The sequence below is a fragment of the Oncorhynchus gorbuscha genome, unplaced genomic scaffold, assembly GCF_021184085.1.
Source record: "Oncorhynchus gorbuscha isolate QuinsamMale2020 ecotype Even-year unplaced genomic scaffold, OgorEven_v1.0 Un_scaffold_454, whole genome shotgun sequence".
In the NCBI taxonomy this organism is placed as follows: Eukaryota; Metazoa; Chordata; class Actinopteri; order Salmoniformes; family Salmonidae; genus Oncorhynchus; species Oncorhynchus gorbuscha.
Genome location: NW_025745294.1, coordinates 475,526 through 492,446, shown reverse-complemented (window position 1 = coordinate 492,446; position 16,921 = coordinate 475,526). Strand labels below are relative to the sequence as shown.

The following is a 16,921-nucleotide window of genomic DNA, read 5'->3' as shown; positions in this document are numbered from 1 at the left end:
CACGTCTGTCTCTCTCTGTCTCTCACTACCCCCCGTCTGTCTCTCTCTCTCTCACTACCCCCCGTCTGTCTCTCTGTCTCTCACTACCCCCCGTATGTCTCTCTCTGTCTCTCACTACCCCCCGTCTGTCTCTCTCTCTCTCTCTCTCTCTCACTACCCCCCCGTCTGTCTCTCTCTGTCTCTCACTACCCCCACGTCTGTCTCTCTCTCTCTCACTACCCCCCGTCTCTCTCTCTCTCTCTCTCTCTCTCTCTCTCTACCCCCCCGTCTCTCTCTCTCTCTCACTACCCCCCTGTCTGTCTCTCTCTCTCTCTCACTACCCCCACGTCTGTCTCTCTCTGTCTCTCACTACCCCCACGTCTGTCTCTCTCTGTCTCTCACTACCCCCCCGTCTGTCTCTCTCTCTCTCTCACTACCCCCCGTCTCTCTCTCTCTCTCTCACTACCCCCCCGTCAGTGAGTCTCTCTCTCTCTCTCACTACCCCCCGTCAGTTCTCTCTCTCTCACTACCCCAGTGAGTCAGTTGTACCAACATTAACACTACCTACCTCAGTGAGTCAGTTGTACCAACATTAACATGTACCTACCTCGTCTCAGTTGTCTCTCTCACTACCACCCCGTCTGTCTCTCTCTCTCTCACTACCCCCCAGTTGTACCAACATTAACATGTACCTATCTCAGTGAGTCAGTTGTACCAACATTAACTCTCTCTCTCTCTCTCTCTACCCCCCGTCTGTCTCTCTCTCTCTCTCACTACCCCCATTCTGTCTCTCTCTCTCTCACTACCCCCACGTCTGTCTCTCTCTGTCTCTCACTACCCCCATTCTGTCTCTCTCTCTCTCACTACCCCCACGTCTGTCTCTCTCTCTCTCACTACCCCCGACAACATTAACATCTCTCTCTCTCTCTCACTACCCCCGTCTGTCTCTCTCTCTCTCTCTACCCCCGTCTCTCTCACTACCCCCCGTCTCTCTCTCTCTCTCTCTCACTACCCCCGTCTCTCAGTTGTACCAACATGTACCTCTCTCTCTCTCTCTCTCACTACCCCCGTCTGTCTCTCTCTCTCTCACTACCCCCCCCGTCTGTCTCTCTCTGTCTCTCACTACCCCCCCAGCCTGTACCAACATAGACAACATTAACATGTACCTACCTCAGTGAGTCTCTCTCTCTCTCTCTCTCACTACCCCTACCTCTGTGAGTCTCTCTCTCACTACCCCCGTCTGTCTCTCTCTGTCTCTCACTACCCCCCATGCCTGTCTCTCTCTCATTCATGTCTCTCTCTCTCTCTCTCTCTCTCTCTCTCTCACTGAGTCCTCTACCCTCCCGTCTGAGTCTGTCTCTCATCTCTCTCTCTGAGTCTCTCTCTCATTCTCTCTCTCTCTCTCTCTCTCTCACTACCCTCCCGTCTGTCTCTCTCTATGTCTTCACTCACATACATGTTGTCAAAAAGTGTTGACCATTCACCTGAGTCAGTTGTACCAACATAGGTACCTGTTAATGTTGTCAATCTCCTGAGTCAGTTGTACCAACATTAACATGTACCTACCTCAGTGAGTCAGTTGTACCAACATTAACATGTACCTACCTCAGTGAGTCAGTTGTACCAACATAGACAACATTAACATGTACCTATATCTCAGTGAGTCAGTTGCACCAACACAGGTACATATTGTTGTGTTTTAAAGTTGTAAATCTTCAGTCTGTTCGTCTCTAAACATGTCGTCATGTTGTTGTGTTTTAAAGTTGTAAATCTCCAGTCTGTTCGTCTCTAAACATGGCGTCATGTGTTTGTTTTGTCTTCCAGCTATTTGACCGAAAGCAGTACAGGTCAGCACTGTTACTTTACACATTTACTCATTCTTTTTTAGACTGTTTCTGATTATTATTATTATTGATTATTGATTATTTATTTTGAAATATTACTCATTCTTTTTTAGACTGTTTCAGATTATTATTATTGATATATTTTTAAATGGAATGCCTCTAAGGTTTCAGACCAAATGTTGTGCGACCTCAACAGATAGTTGTTGTTGTGTCCTGTCTGTGTCCTGTCTGTGTCCTGTCTGTGTCCTGTCTGTGTAGGGGTTTTGGTGGTGAGCTGATAAGGCCTGCAGTCTGTTCTCTCATTGTTGTTGTGTCCTGTCTGTGTAGGGGTTTTGGTGGTGAGCTGATGAGGCCTGCAGTCTGTTCTCTCATTGTTGTTGTGTGTCCTGTCTGCAGTCTGTTCTCTCATTGTTGTTGTGTCCTGTCTGTGTCCTGTCTGTGTAGGGGTTTTGGTGGTGAGCTGATGAGGCCTGCAGTCTGTTCTCTCATTGTTGTTGTGTCCTGTCAAGATGGGGTTTGGTGGTGAGCTGATGAGGCCTGCAGTCTGTTCTCTCATTGAGTTTTCCTATTGTTGATATTTTGGTGGTGAGCTGAATGATTACTCCATCTAGCAGGGTTCCTCAATAGATGAACATGATATTCAAGACCGTAGCTGAATGATTACTCCATCTAGCAGGGTTCCCAATAGATGTATCGTTGATATTCAGACCGTAGCTGAATGATTACTCCATCTAGCAGGGTTCCCCAATAGATGTATCGTTGATATTCAGACCGTAGCTGAATGATTACTCCATCTAGCAGGGTTCCCCAATAGATGTATCGTTGATATTCAGACCGTAGCTGAATGATTACTCCATCTAGCAGGGTTCCCCAATAGATGTATCGTTGATATTCAGACCGTAGCTGAATGATTACTCCAGCTAGCAGGGTTCCCCAATAGATGTATCATTGATATTCAGACCGTAGCTGAATGATTACTCCATCTAGCAGGGTTCCCCAATAGATGTATCGTTGATATTCAGACCGTAGCTGAATGATTACTCCATCTAGCAGGGTTCCCCAATAGATGTATCGTTGATATTCAGACCGTAGCTGAATGATTACTCCAGCTAGCAGGGTTCCCCAATAGATGTATCGTTGATATTCAGACCGTAGCTGAATGATTACTCCAGCTAGCAGGGTTCCCCAATAGATGTATCGTTGATATTCAGACCGTAGCTGAATGATTACTCCATCTAGCAGGGTTCCCCAATAGATGTATCGTTGATATTCAGACCGTAGCTGAATGATTACTCCAGCTAGCAGGGTTCCCCAATAGATGTATCGTTGATATTCAGACCGTAGCTGAATGATTACTCCATCTAGCAGGGTTCCCCAATAGATGTATCGTTGATATTCAGACCGTAGCTGAATGATTACTCCATCTAGCAGGGTTCCCCAATAGATGTATCGTTGATATTCAGACCGTAGCTGAATGATTACTCCATCTAGCAGGGTTCCCCAATAGATGTATCGTTGATATTCAGACCGTAGCTGAATGATTACTCCAGCTAGCAGGGTTCCCCAATAGATGTATCGTTGATATTCAGACCGTAGCTGAATGATTACTCCATCTAGCAGGGTTCCCCAATAGATGTATCGTTGATATTCAGACCGTAGCTGAATGATTACTCCATCTAGCAGGGTTCCCCAATAGATGTATCGTTGATATTCAGACCGTAGCTGAATGATTACTCCATCTAGCAGGGTTCCCCAATAGATGTATCGTTGATATTCAGACCGTAGCTGAATGATTACTCCATCTAGCAGGGTTCCCCAATAGATGTATCGTTGATATTCAGACCGTAGCTGAATGATTACTCCATCTAGCAGGGTTCCCCAATAGATGTATCGTTGATATTCAGACCGTAGCTGAATGATTACTCCATCTAGCAGGGTTCCCAATAGATGTATCGTTGATATTCAGACCGTAGCTGAATGATTACTCCATCTAGCAGGGTTCCCCAATAGATGTATCGTTGATATTCAGACCGTAGCTGAATGATTACTCCATCTAGCAGGGTTCCCCAATAGATGTATCGTTGATATTCAGACCGTAGCTGAATGATTACTCCATCTAGCAGGGTTCCCCAATAGATGTATCGTTGATATTCAGACCGTAGCTGAATGATTACTCCAGCTAGCAGGGTTCCCCAATAGATGTATCGTTGATATTCAGACCGTAGCTGAATGATTACTCCATCTAGCAGGGTTCCCCAATAGATGTATCGTTGATATTCAGACCGTAGCTGAATGATTACTCCATCTAGCAGGGTTCCCCAATAGATGTATCGTTGATATTCAGACCGTAGCTGAATGATTACTCCATCTAGCAGGGTTCCCCAATAGATGTATCGTTGATATTCAGACCGTAGCTGAATGATTACTCCATGTAGCAGGGTTCCCCAATAGATGTATCGTTGATATTCAGACCGTAGCTGAATGATTACTCCATGTAGCAGGGTTCCCCAATAGATGTATCGTTGATATTCAGACCGTAGCTGAATGATTACTCCATCTAGCAGGGTTCCCCAATAGATGTATCGTTGATATTCAGACCGTAGCTGAATGATTACTCCATCTAGCAGGGTTCCCCAATAGATGTATCGTTGATATTCAGACCGTAGCTGAATGATTACTCCATCTAGCAGGGTTCCCCAATAGATGTATCGTTGATATTCAGACCGTAGCTGAATGATTACTCCAGCTAGCAGGGTTCCCCAATAGATGTATCGTTGATATTCAGACCGTAGCTGAATGATTACTCCATGTAGCAGGGTTCCCCAATAGATGTATCGTTGATATTCAGACCGTAGCTGAATGATTACTCCATGTAGCAGGGTTCCCCAATAGATGTATCGTTGATATTCAGACCGTAGCTGAATGATTACTCCATCTAGCAGGGTTCCCCAATAGATGTATCGTTGATATTCAGACCGTAGCTGAATGATTACTCCATCTAGCAGGGTTCCCCAATAGATGTATCGTTGATATTCAGACCGTAGCTGAATGATTACTCCATCTAGCAGGGTTCCCCAATAGATGTATCGTTGATATTCAGACCGTAGCTGAATGATTACTCCATCTAGCAGGGTTCCCCAATAGATGTATCGTTGATATTCAGACCGTAGCTGAATGATTACTCCATGTAGCAGGGTTCCCCAATAGATGTATCGTTGATATTCAGACCGTAGCTGAATGATTACTCCATCTAGCAGGGTTCCCCAATAGATGTATCGTTGATATTCAGACCGTAGCTGAATGATTACTCCATCTAGCAGGGTTCCCCAATAGATGTATCGTTGATATTCAGACCGTAGCTGAATGATTACTCCATCTAGCAGGGTTCCCCAATAGATGTATCGTTGATATTCAGACCGTAGCTGAATGAGTACTCCATCTAGCAGGGTTCCCCAATAGATGTATCGTTGATATTCAGACCGTAGCTGAATGATTACTCCATCTAGCAGGGTTCCCCAATAGATGTATCGTTGATATTCAGACCGTAGCTGAATGATTACTCCATCTAGCAGGGTTCCCCAATAGATGTATCGTTGATATTCAGACCGTAGCTGAATGATTACTCCATCTAGCAGGGTTCCCCAATAGATGTATCGTTGATATTCAGACCGTAGCTGAATGATTACTCCATCTAGCAGGGTTCCCCAATAGATGTATCGTTGATATTCAGACCGTAGCCAGGAGGGCCCTGAATGATTACTCCATCTGAATGATTACTCCATCTAGCAGGGTTCCCCAATAGATGTATCGTTGATATTCAGACCGTAGCTGAATGATTACTCCATCTAGCAGGGTAAACCCAATAGATGTATCGTTGATATTCAGACCGTAGCTGAATGATTACTCCGTCTAACAGGGTTCCCAATAGATGTACTGTTCAGACCGATAGATAAGCTGACTGATTACCCAGCTAACAGAGTAAACCCAGGGTTCCCATAACAGAGTAAACCCTGTCTGTACTGTTCAGACCACTGACCCGATCATAACAGAGTAAACCCTGTCTGTACTGTTCAGACCACTGACCCGTCATAACAGAGTAAACCCTGTCTGTACTGTTCAGACCACTGACCCTTCATAACAGAGTAAACCCTGTCTGTACTGTTCAGACCACTGACCCTTCATAACAGAGTAAACCCTGTCTGTACTGTTCAGACCACTGACCCGTCATAACAGAGTAAACCCTGTCTGTACTGTTCAGACCACTGACCCGTCATAACAGAGTAAACCCTGTCTGTACTGTTCAGACCACTGACCCGTCATAACAGAGTAAACCCTGTCTGTACTGTTCAGACCACTGACCCGTCATAACAGAGTAAACCCTGTCTGTACTGTTCAGACCACTGACCCGTCATAACAGAGTAAACCCTGTCTGTACTGTTCAGACCACTGACCCGTCATAACAGAGTAAACCCTGTCTGTACTGTTCAGACCACTGACCCGTCATAACAGAGTAAACCCTGTCTGTACTGTTCAGACCACTGACCCGTCATAACAGAGTAAACCCTGTCTGTACTGTTCAGACCACTGACCCGTCATAACAGAGTAAACCCTGTCTGTACTGTTCAGACCACTGACCCGTCATAACAGAGTAAACCCTGTCTGTACTGTTCAGACCACTGACCCGTCATAACAGAGTAAACCCTGTCTGTACTGTTCAGACCACTGACCCGTCATAACAGAGTAAACCCTGTCTGTACTGTTCAGACCACTGACCCGTCATAACAGAGTAAACCCTGTCTGTTTCAGCTGGCTGGCAGTGGCTGATAGACGACACCTTGAAGAGCCTCCACCTCATCTCACCTGGACCAAGGGACGGTATCAAGGTACAGTACAGCATCTACATCCTTTTCCCCCTAACCACTACCCTAACCACTACCCTAACCCTAACCATTACCCTAACCACTACCCTAACCACTACCCTAACCACTACCCTAACCACTACCCTAACCACTACCCTAACCATTACCCTAACCACTAACCCTAACCACTAACCCTAACCACTACCCTAACCACTAACCCTAACCACTACCCTAACCACTACCCTAACCACTACCCTAACCATTACCCTAACCACCATAACCCTAACCACTAACCCTAACCACTACCCTAACCATTACCCTAACCACTAACCCTAACCACTAACCCTAACCACTAACCCTAACCACTACCCTAACCACTAACCCTAACCACTAACCCTAACCACTAACCCTAACCACTACCCTAACCACTACCCTAACCATTACCCTAACCACTAACCCTAACCACTACCCTAACCACTACCCTAACCACTACCCTAACCATTACCCTAACCACTAACCCTAACCACTACCCTAACCACTACCCTAACCACTAACCCTAACCCCTAACCACTACCCTAACCACTACCCTAACCACTACCCTAACCATTACCCTAACCACTAACCCTAACCACTAACCCTAACCACTAACCCTAACCATTACCCTAACCACTAACCCTAACCACTAACCCTAACCACTAACCCTAACCACTAACCCTAACCACTAACCCTAACCACTAACCCTAACCACTAACCCTAACCACTAACCCTAACCACTAACCCTAACCACTACCCTAACCACTACCCTAACCACTAACCCTAACCACTAACCCTAACCACTAACCCTAACCACTACCCTAACCACTACCTAACCACTACCCTAACCACTAACCTAACCACTACCCTAACCACTACCCTAACCACTACCCTAACCACTACCCCTAACCACTAACCCTAACCACTACCCTAACCACTAACCCTAACCACTAACCTAACCACTAACCCTAACCACTACCCTAACCACTACCCTAACCACTACCCTAACCACTAACCCTAACCACTAACCCTAACCACTAACCCTAACCACTAACCACTAACCCTAACCACTAACCCTAACCATTACCCTAACCACTAACCCTAACCACTACCCTAACCACTAACCCTAACCACTACCCTAACCACTAACCCTAACCACTACCCTAACCACTTACCCTAACCACTACCCTAACCACTAACCCTAACCACTACCCTAACCACTAACCCTAACCACTACCCTAACCACTAACCCTAACCACTAACCCTAACCACTAACCCTAACCATTACCCTAACCCTAACCATTACCCTAACCACTAACCCTAACCATTACCCTAACCACTAACCCTAACCACTACCCTAACCACTAACCCTAACCACTACCCTAACCACTAACCCTAACCACTACCCTAACCACTAACCCTAACCACTACCCTAACCACTAACCCTAACCACTACCCCTAACCACTAACCCTAACCACTAACCCTAACCACTACCCTAACCACTACCCTAACCACTACCCTAACCACTAACCCTAACCACTACCCTAACCACTAACCCTAACCACTACCCTAACCACTAACCCTAACCACTACCCTAACCACTAACCCTAACCACTAACCCTAACCTAACCCTAACCACTACCCTAACCACTACCCTAACCATTACCCTAACCACTAACCCTAACCATTACCCTAACCACTAACCCTAACCACTAACCCTAACCACTACCCTAACCACTAACCATAACCATTACCCTAACCATTACCCTAACCCTAACCATTACCCTAACCCTAACCATTACCCTAACCATTACCCTAACCACTACCCTAACCACTAACCCTAACCACTACCCTAACCCTAACCATTACCCTAACCACTAACCCTAACCATTACCTTAACCCTAACCATTACCCTAACCCTAACCATTACCCTAACCCTAACCACTAACCCTAACCATTACCTTAACCCCAACCCTAACCATTACCCTAACCACTAACCCTAACCATTACCCTAACCACTAACCCTAACCATTACCTTAACCCTAACTGTTAAACCTAACCATTACCTTAACCCTAACCACTGACCCTAACCACTAACCCTAACCATTACCTTAACCCCTAACCCTAACCATTACCTTAACCCTAACCACTACCTTAACCCTAACCACTAACCCTAACTGTTAAACCTAACCTCTAACCCTAACCATTACCCTAACCACTAACCCTAACCATTACCTTAACTCTAACCCCTAACCATTACCTTAACCCCTAACCATTACCTTAACCCTAACCATTACCTTAACCCTAACCACTAACCCTAACCACTACCTTAACCACTAACCCTAACCACTAACCCTAACCATTACCTTAACCACTAACCCTAACCACTACCTTAACCCTAACCACTAACCCTAACTGTTAAACCTAACCTCTAACCCTAACCATATTGTGAAATCCCTTTTTTGTGGGATTTACATTGTAGTCCTTTGGAAAGTATTCAGACCCCTTGACTTTTCAGGATCTATGACAGATTATAGAGAGATAGACAGAGAGAAAACCTCATTGACATAGACCATATATACAGTGCATTCATAATGTTATCAGACCCCTTGACTTTTCAGGATCTATGACAGATTATAGAGAGATAGACAGAGAGAGAACCTCATGGACATAGACCATATATACAGTGCATTCTTAATGTAATCAGACCCCTTGACTTTTCCCACATTTTGTTACTTTACAGCCTTATTCTAATATTGATTAAATATGTTTTGTTCCTCATCAAATCTATGCACAATATCCCATAATGACATCATAATACCCCATGTATTTGGGGAGTTTCTCCCATTCTGCTCTGCAGATCCTCTCAGGCTCTGTCAGGTTGAATGGGGAGTGTCGCTGCACAGCTATTTTCAGGTCTCTCCAGAGATGTTCGATCAGGTTCAAGTCCGGGCTCTGGCTGGTCCACTCAAGGACATTCAGAGACTTGTCCCAAAGCCACTCATGCGTTGTCTTGGCTGTGTGCTTAGGGTCGTTGTCCTGTTGGAACGTGAACCTTCGCCCCAGTCTGAGGTCCTGAGCGCTCTGGAGCAGGTTTTCATCAAGTGTATCTCTGTACTTTGCTCCGTTCATCTTTGCCTCGATCCGGACTAGTCTCCCGCTCCCTGTCGCTAGAAAACACCCCCACAGCATGATGCTGCCACCACCATGCTTCACCGTAGGGATGGTGCCAGGTTTCCCCCAGACGTGAAGCTTGGCATTCAGGCCAAAGAGTTTAATCTTGGTTTCATCAGACCAGAGAATCTTGTTTCTCATGGTCTGAGAGTCTTTAGGTGCCTTATGGCAAATTCCAAGCGGGCTGTCATGTGCCTTTCACTGAGGAGTGGCTTCCATCTGGCCACTCTAACATAAAGGCCTGATTGGTAGAGTGCTGCAGAGATTGTTATCCTTCTGGAAGGTTCTCCCATCTCCACAGAGGAACTCTGGAGCTCTGTCAGAGTGACCATCGGGTTCTTGGTCACCTCCCTGACCAAGGCCCTTGTCCCCAGATTGCTCAGTTTGGCCGGGAAGCCAGATCTAGGAAGAGTCTTGAGGGTTCCAAACTTCTCCTATTTAAGAATGATGGAGACCACTGTGTTCTTGGGGACCTTCAATGCTACACAGTTTTTTTTGTACCCTTCCCCAGACTTTTGTGGCTCGACACAATCCTGTCTTGGAGCTCTATGGACTATTCTTTCGACCTCATGACTTGGTTTTTGGCTCTGACAAGCACTGTCAACTGTGGGACCTTATATAGACAGATGTGTGCCTTTCCTAATGATGACCAATCAATTGAATTTCCCACCGGTGGACCCCAATTAAACATCTCAAGGATGATCAATGGAAACAGGATGTAGCTGAGCAAAATGTCAAGTCTCATAGCAAAGGGTCTGAATACTTATTTAAATATGACATTCAAGTTAAAAATATATATGAATTTGCTAACATTTCTAAAAAATAAACCTGTTTTCGCTTTGTCAGTATGAGGTATTGTGTTTAGATTGCTGAGGATTTTTATTTATTTAATATATTTTAGAGTAAGGCTGTAACATAACAAAATGTGGAAAAAGTCAAGGGGTCTGAATACTTTGTATAATGGTTAATGTGTAATGTGGTCCTCCCCCCTATAGGAGGCTGCAGTGTCAGCCCTGGCAGCTCTGTGTGAACAGTACTACCAGCCCCAGCCAGGCGTGGCTGACCCGCAGATGCAGGGTGAGTAGCACTGTACCAGGGGCCGGGAGCACCATTAGAAGGCTTCATTAAAAACTAGCCATACCTAACACGTGTGTGTGTGTGTGTGTGTGTGTGTGTGTGTGTGTGTGTGTGTGTGTGTGTGTGTGTGTGTGTGTGTGTGTGTGTGTGTGTGTGTGTGTGTGTGTGTGTGTGTGTGTGTGTGTTGTGTGTGTGTGTGTGTGTGTGTGTGTGTGTGTGTGTGTGTTTTGTGTTGTGTTTTCTTTGTGTAGAGGTCCTGGTGTCCCAGTATATAGCAGGGTTAAAGAGTACAGAGGTATTGACCCGATGTGGCAGTGCACTGGCCCTGGGTTCTCTACCAAGGTTCATGATCCATGGAAAACTACACCTGGTACTGTACACCTGTTAGTTAATTACACCTGTTAGTTAACTACACCTGTTAGTTAACTACACCTGTTAGTTAACTACACCTGTTAGTTAACTACACCTGTTAGTTAACTACACCTGTTGTTTAACACCTGTTAGTTAACTACACCTGTTAGTTAATAACACCTGTTAGTTAACTACACCTGTTAGTTAACAACACCTGTTAGTTAACAACACCTGTTAGTTAACAACACCTGTTAGTTAACAACACCTGTTAGTTAATAACACCTGTTAGTTAACTACACCTATAATGAATAACACCTGTTAGTTAATAACACCTGTTAATCAATAACACTACACCTGTTAGTTAATAACACCTGTTAGTTAATAACACCTATAATGAATAACACCTGTTAGTTAATAACACCTATAATGAATAACACCTGTTAGTTAATAACACCTGTTAGTTAATAACACCTATAATAAATAACACCTGTTAGTTCATAACACCTATAATGAATAACACCTGTTAGTTAATAACACCTATTAATTAATAACACCTGTTAATTAATAACACCTGTTAATTAATAACACTAAACCTGTTAGTTAATAACACCTATAATGAATAACACCTGTTAGTTAATAACACCTATAATGAATAACACCTGTTAGTTAATAACACCTATAATGAATAACACCTGTTAATTAATAACACCACACCTGTTAGTTAATAACACCTGTTAATGAATAACACCTGTTAATTAATAACACCTGTTAGTTAATAACACCTGTTAGTTAATGACACTACACCTGTTAGTTAACTACACCTGTTAGTTAATAACACTACACCTGTTAGTTAATAACACCTGTTAGTTAACTAACACCTGTTAGTTAATAACACTACACCTGTTAGTTAATAACACCTGTTAGTTAATGACACCTGTTAGTTAATGACACTACACCTGTTAGTTAATAACACCTGTTAATTAATAACACTACACCTGTTAGTGAATAACACCTGTTAGTTAACTACACCTGTTAATGAATAACACCTGTTAATTAATAACACTACACCTGTTAGTTAATAACACCTGTTAGTTAATAACACCTGTTAGTTAATAACACCTGTTAGTTAATGACACTACACCTGTTAGTTAATAACACCTGTTAGTTAATAACACCTGTTAGTTAATAACACCTGTTAGTTAATGACACTACACCTGTTAGTTAATGACACCTATAATGAATAACACCTTAGTTAATAACACCTATAATGAATAACACCTGTTAGTTAATAACACCTATAATGAATAACACCTGTTAGTTAATAACACCTATAATGAATAACACCTGTTAATTAATAACACCACACCTGTTAGTTAATAACACATGTTAATTAATAACACCTGTTAATGAATAACACCTGTTAATTAATAACACTACACCTGTTAGTTAATAACACCTGTTAATTAATAACACCTGTTAGTTAATGACACTACACCTGTTAGTTAACTACACCTGTTAGTTAATAACACTACACCTGTTAGTTAATAACACCTGTTAGTTAACTACACCTGTTAGTTAATAACACTACACCTGTTAGTTAATAACACCTGTTAGTTAATGACACCTGTTAGTTAATGACACTACACCTGTTAGTTAATAACACCTGTTAATTAATAACACTACACCTGTTAATGAATAACACCTGTTAATTAATAACACTACAGCTGTTAGTTAATAACACCTGTTAGTTAATAACACCTGTTAGTTAATAACACCTGTTAGTTAATAACACCTGTTAGTTAATGACACTACACCTGTTAGTTAATAACACCTGTTAGTTAATAACACCTGTTAGTTAATAACACCTGTTAGTTAATAACACCTGTTAGTTAATAACACCTGTTAGTTAACTACACCTGTTAGTTAACTACACCTGTTAGTTAATAACACTACACCTGTTAGTTAATAACACCTGTTAGTTAACTACACCTGTTAGTTAATAACACTACACCTGTTAGTTAATAACACCTGTTAGTTAATACACCTGTTAGTTAATAACACTACACCTGTTAGCTAATAACACCTGTTAGTTAACTACACCTGTTAGTTAATAACACTACACCTGTTAGTTAATGACACTATACCTGTTAGTTAATAACACCTGTTAGTTAATGACACTACACCTGTTAGTTAATGACACTACACCTGTTAGTTAATGACACTACACCTGTTAGTTAATAACACCTGTTAGTTAATAACACCTGTTAATTAATAACACTACACCTGTTAGTTAATAACACTACACCTGTTAGTTAACAACACCTGTTAGTTAATAACACCTGTTAATTAATAACACTACACCTGTTAGTTAATGACACTACACCTGTTAGTTAATGACACTACACCTGTTAGTTAATAACACCTGTTAATTAATAACACTACACCTGTTAGTTAATAACACCTGTTAGTTAATAACACCTGTTAGTTAACAACACCTGTTAATTTAACAACACCTGTTAATTAATAACACCTGTTAGTGAATAACACCTGTTAATGAATAACACCTGTTAATTAATAACACTACACCTGTTAGTTAATAACACCTGTTAGTTAATAACACCTGTTAGTTAATAACACCTGTTAGTTAATGTCACACTACACCTGTTAGTTAATGACACCTGTTAGTTAATAACACCTGTTAGTTAATAACACCTGTTAGTTAATAACACCTGTTAGTGAATGACACTATACCTGTTAGTGAATAACACCTGTTAATTAATAACACTACACCTGTTAGTTAATGACACTATACCTGTTAGTGAATAACACCTGTTAATTAATAACACTACACCTGTTAGTTAATGACACTATACCTGTTAGTGAATAACACCTGTTAGTTAATGACACTACACCTGTTAGTTAATGACACTATACCTGTTAGTGAATAACACCTGTTAATTAATAACACTACACCTGTTAGTTAATGACACTATACCTGTTAGTGAATAACACCTGTTAGTTAATGACACTACACCTGTTAGTTAACAACACCTGTTAGTTAATAACACCTGTTAGTTAATGACACTACACCTGTTAGTTAATGACACTACACCTGTTAGTTAATGACACTACACCTGTTAGTTAATAACACCTGTTAGTTAATAACACCTGTTAATTAATAACACTACACCTGTTAGTTAATAACACCTGTTAGTTAATGACACCTGTTAGTTAATGACACTATACCTGTTAGTGAATAACACCTGTTAATTAATAACACTACACCTGTTAGTTAATGACACCTATAATGAATAACACCTGTTAGTTAATAACACCTATAATGAATAACATCTGTTAGTTAATGACACCTATAATTAATAACACCTGTTAGTTAGTTAATAACACCTGTTAGTTAATAACACTATAATGAATAACACCTGTTAGTTAATAACACCTATAATGAATAACACCTGTTAGTTAACTACACCTGTTAGTTAATAACACATGTTAATTAATAACACTACACCTGTTAATTTAACAGTTAGTTAACTACACCTGTTAGTTAACTAACACCTGTTAATTTAACTACACCTGTTAGTTAACTACACCTGTTAGTTAATAACACCAGAACCATAATTAACAGCCTGATTTCAGTAATTGTTCTGATATATTATATCTGACATGTTGGGAATAACACCTCCTTTCACCATGACCTTATTCTATTGTTAGCGTTGAACACAGGGCCTCAGGTCAGTTTAACACAGGATAAGTTATGTCAGACTATGACCTTATTCTATTGTAACAGCGTTGTTAATAACAGGGCCTGAGGTCAGTTTCAGCAGGATAAGTTATGTCAGACTATGACCTTATTCTATTGTAACAGCGTTGAACACAGGGCCTCAGGTCAGTTTTGTGTGTCAGATCCTGTCAGGTCTTCAGCAGAGCTGTAGTCAGATAGGGAGGTGTAATTAATCACAGTTAGGCCAGGAGAGATGCTGCCTGTTAGTGAATAAGGCCATGGCACAGTGAGTCTGTCCTCTGCACTCTTAACATCCTCTTCTTCATCTTCTTCATCTATCTCCACTCCTCCACCTCTCTACTCCTCCACCTGTCCTCCACCTCTACTCCTCCACCTCTCTTCCTCCACCTCTACTCCTCCACCTCTCTTCCTCCACCTCTACTCCTCCACCTCTCTACTCCTCCACCTGTCTAGTTCCTCCACCTCTCTAGTGAATCCACCTCTTACTCCTCCACCTCTCTACCCTCCACCTTAATCCTCCACCTCTTCCTAATACCTCTACTCCTCCACCTCTCTTCCTCCACCTCTACTCCTCCACCTCTCTACTCCTCCACCCTTACTCCTCCACCTCTTACTCCTCCACCTCTTACTCCTCCACCTGTTACTCCTAACACCTCCACCTCCACCTCTCTACTCCTCCACCTCTCTACTCCTCCACCTCTCCACTCCTCCACCTCTCCCTCTCCTCTCCTCCCCCTCTACTCTTCCACCCCACCTCTCTATTCCTCCACTCCTCCCTCTACTCCTCCTCCCTCTACTCCTCCTCCCTTACTAACACCTCCTAATCTACTAACACTCCTCCCTCTACTCCTCCTCCCTCTACTGAATCCACCTCCTCTCCTCCCTCACCTATAATGAATCCTCCCTCCTCTCCTCCCTCTCTACTCCTCCTCCCTCTTCTCTTCCTTACTCCTTCACCCCTGTACTCCTCCTCCCTCTTCTCCTCCTCCCTCCTCCCTCCACTCCTTCACCCCTGTACTCCTCCTCCCTCCTCTACTCCCTCTACTTCTCCTCCCTCTACTCCTCCTCCCTCTACTCCTCCTCCCTCCACTCCTCCACCTCTCTACTCCTCCTCCCTCCTCTCCTCCACCTCCCGCCACTCCTCCACCTCTCTTCTCCTCCTCCCTCCACTCCTTCACCTCTGTACTCCTCCTCCCTCCTCTCCTCCCTCTCTACTCCTCCTCCCTCCAATCCTCCACCTCTTTACTCCTCCTCCCTCCTCTCCTCCCCCTTTACTCCTCCTGTCTAATTACTAACCTCCCCCCTGTACTCCTCCACCTCTCTCTCCCTGCCTCCTTCCCTCCCTCCCTGTCTGTCTAGTTGTTTGTCTTCTGGGGTAACAGGTCAACTGTAGTGTTAGGGTTGTAGTCAGAAGTAAACAGCCATCTGGTTGTACCTGAGGACCTGTCTAATTCTGTCCTCCCCTCATGTTTCCCCTAATGACCACCTCTAACCCTGTCTAACTCTGTCTGAATGTTACCCTTCCTCTCTAACTCACTGTTCTCTTCTTTCAATGTATAACAACTCAGACTTTCTCTTTCAATTTAATTTAATTAATAGGGCTTTATTGGCATGTTAAACAGAGTTTAACATTGCCAAAGCAAGTTAATTAATAACACTACACCTGTTAGTTAACTACACCTGTTTGTTAATTAATGAAGTAGATAATAAATAAAAGTGAAATTAACAATAAAAAGTATTTTTTAATTGTCTCTCTACCCCTCCCATAACTACCCCTCGATCTACCTGTCTCTCTGTCAGGGTGTGTGTGACACCTGGGGTAATCAGCCCATAAGGGTGGTTC

The 16,921-nt window shown here is 42.8% G+C and overlaps 1 protein-coding gene across 1 annotated transcript in view; it reads left to right on the top strand.

The window, feature by feature from the left end:
• LOC124018253 (tubulin-specific chaperone D-like) overlaps positions 1–16,921 on the top strand; it is a 162,905-nt gene that overhangs the window by 107,778 nt on the left and 38,206 nt on the right. The window contains 6 exon segments of the mRNA XM_046333519.1: positions 1,804–1,826; positions 2,151–2,218; positions 6,630–6,706; positions 10,886–10,967; positions 11,219–11,337; positions 15,240–15,267. Coding sequence (XP_046189475.1) covers positions 1,804–1,826; positions 2,151–2,218; positions 6,630–6,706; positions 10,886–10,967; positions 11,219–11,337; positions 15,240–15,267 — 397 coding nt within the window.